Below are 11,580 nucleotides of genomic sequence, written 5' to 3'. Positions count from 1 at the left end.
TGTTGGTAATTTGCTTTAGACCTCACAGCTAGCTAGTTTCACAACCCGGTTTGGAATACCATAGCATTGGCCTGCCCAATCAGCTTGATAGTAGGATAAACGCAGCTCTTTACAACACTTGGCACACACTCAGGTTTTTTTGTTATAGAAACATTAATTCAAAAATAAAGACTCAATTAAAAAAAAAAAAAAAAAAAGCCTAGCAGTAGTGGGTCAATATGAACACCACTATAACTGGGTCTACAGGATGTTGCTAATTATGGCATATGGAAATACTACTTAGTATATGTTTTCATTACAACAGGGTTCAGGATCTTTGCCTACAAAGAGCCCAGCCCACCCACCCTGCCTGGCCCCCATCTCAAAAAGCGAGATGGAAAGTCAAGTTGTCCAAATATCCTGTGTTATACCAGCTTCTTCAGTAGCAGAGCAAATTCAGACCTAAATGCACCTCTTTTATGAAACAGGAATGGAAAGGAAGGTACACATAATGTACCTTCAACTGGAAGAAAGAAGGAAGAAACACATCATACCATCCCAAAGGCAGATTCTAGACACCAATGGCTTGGTAAGTGATTACAGAATGAACTGCAGGGCAAATAAATGAAAGAGACATACCTGTACTTCTGTTAGGTTGGCAGCTCGGTCTGGTGATACACATTCATGGGAGAACTCAGCTGAATAATTATTTAAGATCTGCTTCAAATTTTCTATGTCTTCATTGCATTCATCAGTCTGTTTTATGACAATCTATAAAATAAGCCCCCCAAAAGAAGAATCTTTGTCATAATCTAAAGACTAGATTCATGGATTACTTTCAACGTCCATCCCCACCACAAGTTTCAATCAATTACAACAAATACACACCCACACTGTTTGTAAGAGAAAATGGCAGCCTAAATACGGAGAGAAATAGAGCTGGTGCCTGACTTTCTTGCTCTACTGGATGCCGGGACACCCTGAGCAGCACTCGGAGTACAAGTATAATAAGACACGCCTTTGCTCTTAAGTATTTCCGGTTTAGTGGGCTTATTCTGGGAAGCATTTTATGGCACGTTAACAGGAAGTTGCCAAGTTTTATGAAAATACAGGCTCTTTTAATGCCTGCTCCATGTGAAGCTTTCCACACAGAAAGGTGACATTACTGATTTGGAGTGGAAAGGGCATGTGATCTGAGAGATGATGAATTTTCCCAATGAACCACGTCCTCACCCGGCAGCCCTTGGGATTAGTGATATGCATTTTATGAGTAAGAGGTTGAGGGTTCAAGAGCAGTCTGAGTTTGTAGGAGGAAATGGCAAAGTTAACCAGAACAACACACTGAATCTAGTGTTAAGTACTGAAGCTCAAACCTATCTGTGTACTAAACTGTATGTTCAAAGTATGATAGAAAGATAAAGGGTAGCGATTTCCTTGGTACGCTACACAATGAAGCAAAACGCCTTTTAAAACTTCCAAGTTCCTGACCATTGTAGAATTCTTCCTCGTATTTTCTTTAATATTTAATCAGAATTTTAGCTGTAGGCTAGAAGTAACTAAATATGTTCACTGAACACACCTGATCCCCAGCCCTCAATAACAAGCTACATCTTATTACCCACCTACCCAAGTAATTTGTCTTATTTTCCATAATGAGAGCACTTACAATATTCAAAATAGAGATTAAAAGAAATGTACCATATTCTAATGATTTTCATTACCACTGGCTTACTTAATTTTGAAATACATGAGATGGCATCTGATTTCCACCTACACAATAACAATGGAAAATTTTAGCAGCACAGTTTGAGACCTAACTTGACACAAAATATAATTTCCTCTTCTATTTCCCCTCTTCTCATCCGATGAAGAAGCCACTTGAAAGCATAGTTACAACTGTTATTTTCTTTTCCTGACCAGGAAACCAAAAAAGCAGGAAAAAAGCGTAAAAAGAATAGATCAAATTTTGTATCTCTTTGTTTTCTTCTCTTTATCGTATTAAAAGGCAGTACAGAGAGCACCGATTTTTTTTTTCTCCCTGTGGTTGTTAGGAAATAACATCTGCTGGTCAGTAGCCGGTAGCTTCTATGAGCTAAGACTCAAACCAGAGGTTACAGTATCTTCAAATCTTAGGAGAACACAGAGTAGCCAGCTAAATGGGAATGAAACTGAAGAGGGACAAAGAGCAGCTTTCTCCCTATAATCAGGTGGCGGCTGGAAATAGGGGAATAAAAAAAAAAACCCTTTCTCCTACCCCAGCCCATCTAATCAGGAAAAGCCAGTGGGTGGTTGGGAGAGTAGGGTGGATCTGTCAATGGAGTTGAACAATCTGTGGAATTTAAGGCTCTTTCGGCAACTTTCTGTTCTTGTGAAAGTGGTTATTAATCTAGCAAAGCAAACCAAAGAAAAATGTAATTTCTATCTAATAATTATTCCTGACCTGGGCCTGGAGATCAGTCAAAACATAAGAATTTTTTAAAAAAATTTAAAAAGCACAAACAGAACAAAAAAAAACCCCCAAAAAACCAACCTTCTGGGGAGAGGCTGAAAGATGTCACCAATTAGAAGGAAGAGACCCTGGTATGGAGAATAAATGATACCAGGAGTCTAGAAACCCAAATTCCTGTCTTATTTGCACACAAATGAATATGGACACAAGTGAACTCCATGGTCTTTCAGCAAGTCATCTAACCTTCTGACTCTTGTCCCCTTATATGGAAAAATAAGGCTGGCAAGATGCTTCCTCTAACTATCATATGTTAGAGAATAAAATGAGATGATTAATAGAAAAGGAACTGAGATGTACAGAGAGGTTATTGTGGTGCTGGTTACTGTAAGCGTCTCATGAAATTGCAAAAATACTGCTCAGGTTCAAATCTCTCCCCACAGCAGTTACTTGTGGAGGTCTTCAATAACTGTGGGATAGAATCAAACAGATCATAACTATGCTTTCGTGCCTCTGACCGAACAAGAGTAAGAACTTAGAATCTGAGCAGTAAGATACTCTCTTTTATCAAATGTCTCCTCCTGGATAGTAATACTGGAAGAGAACAGAAAGGAATCAACAAAGGCATTCTTGGGGTCATAAGAATCTCACCGACCCAACCACTAAAACTGAAAACAAAACCATCCTTTGCCACACACTTTCAGCCAATAAGTTGGCCGTCATCATCATAATGGCTCACCCTTAATAGTTCATTTTGCTCCCGAGTCACATTGTCCAACAGTTTAATATCCTGTAAAATCTGGTTTGTTCGCTGAAACACAGGTAGAGGTTTCATTCCTGCCTGGGGCCTCCGCAGTTCTACTTGGTAAGACATGAGTTCAGCAATGGCTTTCTTCACGGGACGGATGTTTTCAAGTATGACCTTAATTGCATCAGATAAGCATGACAGATCAATGAAAAGAAATGGCCACTGAAAGTCTGTACAAAATGAAAATACTGTATGATTTAGTCTTTAATCTCTAGTTTTTATTTTTAAAGCATTTCTTTGCCTCAGACTCAAAAGAATGCTCAGATCACTTGTGACCAGATAGCTAGAAGTCTCAGGAAAGAAGGCCTGGGGCAAGAGTAACCCACCAGGGCTAGGTTCTGTGTTTGGACCACCCCAGCCTTCCTTCTCTTCCCTTCTCCGTCCCTCTCTGCAGAACTGGTGCTTTGAGCGAGCTGTGCAAGGACAAGTGCTGTCTTTGACATTCAGAGCACCTGAGCCTAGCATGGGGCCTCCCACAGGAGGCGCTCAAAAAAATACTTGAATTGAATGGTACTGCCAAATTTCCGAAGTCCCAAAAATATAATAATATTTCTCTTGACTGACATCTGCTCCAACAAGACCTGGATTTATATAATCCTGGGAGATAGGTATCAGAACGTCCACGTCACAGTAAGGAAACGGGAGTACACAGAAGTTAGAAGACCCTGGAGGTCAGACTGTAAGAGGCAGGGCTGGGATTAGAGCCCAGGAGACCTGATTCCAAAGCACAGGCTCCTAACTGCTAGGCTGAGAGGGCAACAGTGTCCATATGCTGTTTAATATGTTCCAGATCCTGTGCTGGGGCTCTGTACATACTTGTCTAGTACAAACACCACAATACCAATATGCAGATATGGAAGAGAACCCAAGAAATGTTAACTTACTGCTTGAAGTCACATAGCCTGTAAGCATGCACTTGGGTCTAGAACCTGGTTCTCTTGACTTAGAGGCTCAAGCTCTTGAACTATTAAGCACCGGGATTTGATGTTAAGGCAAAATTCCAAACTTTGAAGTTTTCAGAAGAAATTAAATGAAAACAACAACAAAAAAACCTACAGGAAAACTACCTTTTTACAGAGAGTACTGCATGATTTAAAACGTGGTATTTATTGTCATTCCTATCTATTTCCCAACTTTATTCTGGTATTACTCTAGCAAGACTAAGTACTTTTTATCATATTGTATTATTATATATTAAAAAATAAATGTAATAATTATTATGAGAAAATGTTTTTAATAATGATCCATGCTTCCTTACCTCTCCGTGCTTAAGATGTTCTTCTGGTGAAAAATCAAATATTTCTTTTGATAAGAGGACAGCTTTGATTTTTGAAACTTTTTTCTCTACTGATTTTACTTCAGTTTCGATAGCCACCACATCCTAGAATTTCAGAAACAAAAACTCTCATGCAGTATATATTGTAATGTTAATAATGTAAAAAACACAATTTATTGCTATGTATTCTATTTAATCAAAAATGTTTGTCACTTGTACCTCTTAAAAATTAACCAAGTCTATCTCCAACAAATGGTGTTGGGAAAACTGGACAGCTATCTGTATCTTATACCATACACAAAAATAAATTAAAATGGATTAAAGACCTAAATATAAGACTTGAAATCATAAAAATTCTAGAGAAGCACAAGGCTCTGACTTCTTTAACAATGGCCATAACATCTTTCTAACTTTGTCTCCTGAGGCAAAGGAAACAAAAGCAAAAATAAACCACTGGGTCTACATAAAAACAAAAGCTTCTGCAGAGCAAAAGAAACAATCAAGAAAACTAAAAGGCATCCTATGGAACAGGAGATGATATGTGCAAATGACATATCCAATAAAGGGTTAGTACCCAAAATATATAAAGAACTTATACAGTTCAATACCAAAAAATCCAAGTAATACAATTAAAAATGGGAAGAAGATGTGAACAAGCATTTCACCAAAGAAGACATCCAGATGGCCAACAGACAATTGAAAAGATGCTCAACATCACTGATCATCAGGGAAATGCAAATCAAAACCACAATGAGAAATCACCTCACACCTGTCAGAATGGCTAAAATAAAAAACACAAGAAACAGGTGAGGGCAAGGATGTGGAGAAAAAAGAATTGTGTGCTCTTGAGGGGAATGCAAACTGGTGCAGTCACTGTGGTAAACAGTCTGGACAACCCTCAAAAACTTAAAAAAGAACAGAATTCTATTCTATTCTAAAAAGAGAATAGAGTAGAACAGAAAAAAAAAAACATGATCCAATAATTCCACTACTGGTAAAGAATACAAACACGCTAATCTGAAGAGATCTAGTACCCTATGTTTATTGCAGCATTATTTATAATAGACAAATTACGGAAGCAGCCCAAGTGACCATTGACAGATGAATGCATAAAGAATATGTAGGATGTGTGTGTGTGTGCGTGAGAGAGAGAGAAAGAGAGAGATGGAATATTACTCAGCCGTTAAAAAGAATGAAATCTTGCCATTTGCAACAAGATGGATGGATCTAGAAAGTATGATGCTAAGTGAAGTCAGTCAGAGAAAAGACAAATACCGTATGACTTCACTTATATGTGGAATTCAGGAAACAAAACAAATGAACAGAGGGGGGAAAAGAGACAAACCAAAAAACAGATACTTAACCATAGAGAACAAACTGATGGTTACTGCAGGAAAGGTGGGTCGGCGATGGGTGAAATTGGTGAAGGGGATTAAAAGTGTACTTATTGTGATGAGCCCTGAGCAACATGCAGAACTGCTGAATGACTATACTGAATGCCCGAAACTAATGTAACACTGTACGTTAACTATCCTGGAATTAAAAAAACCAAGCCAAAACAAAAAACTAGTAACATGTACATAGATGTTGACTGCTTTCAATAAAAATGTCATTCTATTAACAGCATGTCAAACTATAAAGCACTGCTTTTACTATACCTTCTTGAGATAAAACTTCTCTTAAGGTCAATTTTCAATTACGCTATGAGAAGAAAAGTATTATGCATCTAAGTCAATTTTTTTTTTAAAGATTTTGTTTGTTCCTGAGAAACAGAGAGAGGGAGGCAGAGGCAGAGAGAGGAGGAGCCCGATGCAGGACTCGATCCCAGGACCCTGGGATCATGACCTGAGCCAAAGGCAGACACTTAACTAAGTCAGTCACCCAAGAGCCCTGAGTCCATTTTTTTAAACATTATTTGTATTTTAAGTAATTTCTACGCCCAGTGTGGGGCTCAAACTCATGACCCTGAGATCAAAAGTTGCATGCTCTTCCAACTGATCCAGCCAGAATCAAATTTTAAGTAAATTCTCGATACCTACACACTATTCAGGTTTATCTTTGGAATGTGCTTAAACAATTACAAGTGGGTCTAACATTTTAAAAAATTATATCATTTACATAAAATGATAAAGTCACCCTTGGAAAATACACACAAAAGGAGCTGGGAATTTTGGCAGGATTTTCTTGCCAAACCCCTAATGAACTCTTGTCATGCAAAGTCACTAAATTACTTTATAATATCCTCAAGATTAATTTAAACAATAGATCACTTGTCTAGTAGTTACTCTCTCATCAATGTCAACCTCTAGGACTTAGCCAAGAACCTCACAGTGAAAATGCTGCAGCGCGTGCTATAAACCTACACACAGGCTCCAAACCCCATGTACGGAAGAATACATGCTATAAAACCATAATGGATGAATACAGGCTACAAACCCTACATACTAACGTTACTTGCACAGTAAGAAGGCCTTCAGACTTTTACTTAAAGAGCTCAATGCATGAGGCACCTGGGTGGCTCAGTGGGTTAAAGCCTCTGCCTTCAGCTCAGGTCATGATCTCAGGGTCCTGGGACTGAGACCCGCATCCGCCTCTCTGCTCAGCAGGAAGCCTCTTCCCTCTCTCTCTCAATGCCTGCCTCTCTGCCTACTTGTAATCTCTGTCTGTCAAATAAATAAATAAAATCTTAAAAAAAAACATAAAAAGAGCTCAATGCAGAGGGGTGCCTAGGTGGCTCAGCCTTCAGTGTGGAAGTGTCTGCTTCAGCTCAGGTCATGATCCCAGCGTCCTAGGATCGAGTCCCACATCATGCTCCCGACTCAGTGGGCAATCTGTTCCCTCTCCCTCTAATCCCAGTTTGTGCTTTCTCTCTCTCTCAAATAAATAAATAAATAAAATTAAAAAAAAAAAGCAGCCACCAAAAGTTATAGCTAGTAATGAAAGGGGATAGGATTTTTTTTTAAGATTTTATTTATTTTACAGAGAGAGAGATCACAAGTAGGCAGAAAGAGAAGAGAAAGCAGACTCCCTGCCGAGCAGAGAGTCCGACGCGGGGCTCGATCCCAGGACCCTGAGATCATGACCTGAGCCAAAGGCAGCAGCTTAACCCACTGAGCCACCCAGGTGCCCTAGGGGATAGGATTTAAACACTACATAGAATCAGGTTGAGGATTTCAAAATCGCAGCAGTTTAAGCCATTTAATATCAGATAAATATAACTTTATAAGCAAATGAAACAATGAGTATAGTAACTTTGTAGTGATATCTCCAAGTTATGAAATGAAGTTAAATTATATTGGAATAATTTTTCCATCTTATATTGAAAAATATATAAAAAAGCATACAGTATCCCTTAGCATAATTTCTATCAAAAATTGTCAAAGCATTTAAAACCCTTGAAATAAGCTTCAATAACCAAGAATGTTTAACGATTATCACTCCCTGAAGTTATGTAAGTTGTAGCATAGGGAATGTAACTGAGAAACAAAAAATAAATAATTAAGACTAATTGTACCTGCCTCCGCTATGCGACTTCATCTTTCAATAAATGCCTCACAAATATCAAGCTAAAAAAAAATAAAATTATTTAAAAATCCGGTGGCTCTTCCTCAGTAAATATTTGCTACTGGTGAATAAAAACTTGGGAGGTTATTTCCCTCTTTGCTAATCTGGGCTTTTATATCAACAATATCGCCTCTCTGACAAAGAGAAAAGAGTAAGCATATCTGATCAGGATTCTTTCTTTTAAATAAACCATTTCTGGACTGAGAATGGGGTTTGAACCATGGGCTGCAAATTAAAGTAAAATATAATTCAAGAAATAAGAACACAGGGGCACCTAGGTAGCTCAGTCAGCTAAGCATGTGGCTCCTGTTTTTGGCTCAGGTCATGATCTCAGAGTTGTGAGATCAAACCCTGCATCAGGCTCCTGGCTTAGCAGAAGGTCTGCTTGAGATTCTCTGCCTCTCCCTCTGCCCCCTCTCCCCGCATTTGCTCACCCTCTCTACAATAAATTTTTTTAAAGATTTTATTTATTTATTTGACAGAGAGAGATCACAAGTACACAGAGAGAGAGAGGAGGAGGAGGAAGCAGGCTCCCTGCCAAGCAGAGAGCCCGATGGGGGATTCGATCCCAGGATCCCGAGATCATGACCTGAGCCGAAGGCAGAGGTTTAACCCACTGAGCCACCCAGGTGCCCCAATAAATAAATTCTTTAAAAAAGAAAAAAAAAGAAAAACGTAAGTGAAAAACGTACCAGATCAATGTCTCCATATAATTAGGAGTTGATTAGCAGTATAACTCTACTTTACTAAATGAAATATAAATTAAAAATAAGAAATCACATTTTTAAAGTGCCAACTTACATCAGCCACCCTCTGAATCTGTGGAAGGCTTTCCATGATTTTTTGTTGTAAAGCTGCTACTTGACGACTTAACTCTTGTACAGACTGTGCTAAATCATCCGTTTCAAAAATTATTGACAAGTCTTCTAGATCCGTGAAAATTGAATGCAAAAGATTGTGTTTCTGTTCTGAATCTTCCAAAGCCATCTACACAATGGAAACAAAGGAAAAAAGAGAGAACCTCAGGATACTGAAACAAGTTGATTAAAATTTAAATCAAAGAAAATTCTGTAACTATGTATGATGCAAATATCAAATTATTACATTGCATACCAGAAACTCATACAATGTGTGTCAATTATACCTTAGTAAGAAAAAATGTGAATTAGAGAACTTTTAAATTTGTCTCAGTATTTCAAACACGTATTCGTATCATTTTATAATAGAACACTAAACGCTCTACATTCTCAACAGCACTGGGTGACTTTATTTTTTTTATTTTTATGTATTTTTAAAAAGATTCACTATTTTATTATTAATTCTTCTTCTTATCTTTTTTAGAGACAGACATAGAGAGCACAAGCAGGGAGAGGGAGAAGAAGAGAGAGAGAGAGAATCTCCAGCAGGCTCCATGCTCAGCATGAAGCCCAATGTAGGACTCCATCCCATAACCCTGAGATCACGATCTCAGCTGAAATCAAGAGTCAGACGCTCAGCCAACTGAGCCACCTGGGTACTCCACCAACACTCCGTGACCTTAGAGCATCTACCCTATTCTTGTGGGCTTCCAGCAGCTACTTTATACTATATAAACCTGCTCCTACAGCTGTTGGTAACAGAAGTAGGAACGCTAATTTGAAATTGGGGCCAAGGAAGCCATTCAGGCGCTTTCTCATTGGCTGGACTAATAATTTTGGGAATATGAATTTGAGAGAAATAAGTAAACAAAGTGGGTATAGGAAATGAAGAGGCAATCCTGTGGCTTGTCAGTCCTGGTGCCAGTGTTCTCCTCAGGCAACTGACTTCTGTACCATCGAGTCGACCCTAGTAACTTGGGCACCAAAGGAGCACAAGCTAATAAAACTAAATGGAGTGTAAAACCTCCATTTTCATAATTTCTTCGGCATTCCTCTTTATAATTTCTCTCTGTTTCCTTTTAACAATTAAAATGTATTAACTTTTGAGGTGGCTGGGTGGCTTAGTCATTAAGTGTCTGTCTTCGGTTGCAGTCATGATCCCAGGGTCCTGGGATCGAGCCCTCATCGGGCTCCCAGCTCAGTGGGGAGCCTGCTTCTCCCTCTCCTTCTGCCTCTCCCCCCTGCTTGTGCTCTCTTGTTCTCTCTGTCAAATGAATAAATAAAATCTTAAAAAAATAAAAATAAAAAATAAAATGTATTAACTTCCAAACCTAACATTTCAAAATATCTATCTCAGTATCCAAATGCAAATGTTCAATCTGCTCATGTAGTCTTCGGGTAATTCCATAAAACATAATACGGCATGAGAAAAAACATTCACTTAATTCAATGAGAATTCTAGTCATATGTCTCTAAAACTTATGAGGTTATTCAGAACTTTACATTGTTCTTATTCAAAATACTAGAAGAATACTTTATGGAAAACAAACCTTAAAACCAATGCTTTTTTACCAATAGTACTATTTACAACAGCATCAAAACAAAAAAATATTTAGGGATAAATTCAACAATTCATGTGCAACACCTGTACACTGGAGATTATGAAACACTACTGGGAAAAATTAAAGAAGACCAAAATAAAAAGATACATCATGTTCCTGGACTGGTACAGTCAATATGGTTAAGATGTCAAGTCTTGCCAAACTAATTAACAGATTTAATGCAATCCATTCAAAATTCCAATAGGCCTGTGTATATTGATAAGCTGATTCCAAAATGTACATGGAACCACAAAAGACCCAGATTAGCCAAAATAAATTTGATAAAGAGCTAGCTGTAGAATTTATGTGACCAGGTTTCAAGATTTACTATAAAGCTACAATAATCCGGACTGTGTCACATTAGTGAAAGGGCACACAGATCAGCAGAATGGATGAGAGAGCCGAGAATTAGACCCACACTGATTTTCAACAAGGTAGCTGATTTTATTTATTTTTTAAATTATTTTTTGGGGAAGATTTTTATTTATTTGACAGAAGAGAGACACACAGAGAGAGGGAACACAAGCAGGGGGAGTGGGAGAGGAAGAAGCAGGCTTCCCACTGAGCAGAGAGCCTGATATGGGCCTCGATCCCAGGACCCTGGGACCATGACCTGAGCAAAAGGCAGAGGCTTTAACCCACTGAGCCACCCAGGCACCCCTAAATAAATAAAATCTTAAAAAAAAAAAGGCAAAAAAACCTCACATGGCCAGGGGGCTGAAAATGGTCCAGCCATCGTAGAAAACAATCTGACGGTTTCTAATTCAGTTAAATACTTACATAAAACTCAGCAAACATACATCCACACAAAGATCTGTATATGAACGTTCACAGCAGCTTTGCTACAGTAGCGTGTGACAGGCAGCTTCTAAGTGGACCCCCAGATCCCCTTAGTTGATTCTAAGGGCAGGAGTATCAGGAGGTGGGGACCTCCTGATACTCCTGCCCTTAGAATCAGCTCCTTTGAATGGAGACTGGGCTTACTGATTTACCAGCTTATTTACTATTGGCTTTACTGATTTACGTACTGAGATGTCATTTCCAAGATT

The 11,580-nt window shown here is 38.5% G+C and overlaps 1 protein-coding gene across 12 annotated transcripts in view; it reads right to left on the bottom strand.

Annotated features, from left to right (window-relative positions):
* SYNE2 (spectrin repeat containing nuclear envelope protein 2) overlaps positions 1 to 11,580 on the bottom strand; it is a 330,018-nt gene that overhangs the window by 109,378 nt on the left and 209,060 nt on the right. For 11 of the 12 annotated variants that reach the window (XM_032344453.1, XM_032344442.1, XM_032344445.1 and 8 more), the window contains exons 58-61: positions 8,875 to 9,060; positions 4,492 to 4,614; positions 3,165 to 3,347; positions 619 to 750 (exon numbers count right to left, since the gene is read on the bottom strand). In XM_032344453.1, coding sequence (XP_032200344.1) covers positions 619 to 750; positions 3,165 to 3,347; positions 4,492 to 4,614; positions 8,875 to 9,060 — 624 coding nt within the window. Of the gene's footprint in view, positions 1 to 618; positions 751 to 867; positions 940 to 3,164; positions 3,348 to 4,491; positions 4,615 to 8,874; positions 9,061 to 11,580 lie in introns of those variants that run through there. The other variant, XM_032344455.1, reaches the window with a different exon arrangement.

Source organism: Mustela erminea, chromosome 5 (assembly GCF_009829155.1).
Source record: "Mustela erminea isolate mMusErm1 chromosome 5, mMusErm1.Pri, whole genome shotgun sequence".
Classification (NCBI taxonomy): Eukaryota; Metazoa; Chordata; class Mammalia; order Carnivora; family Mustelidae; genus Mustela; species Mustela erminea.
The sequence above is the reverse complement of the archived record's forward strand: the minus strand, read 5'-3'. Positions and strand labels throughout refer to the sequence as shown.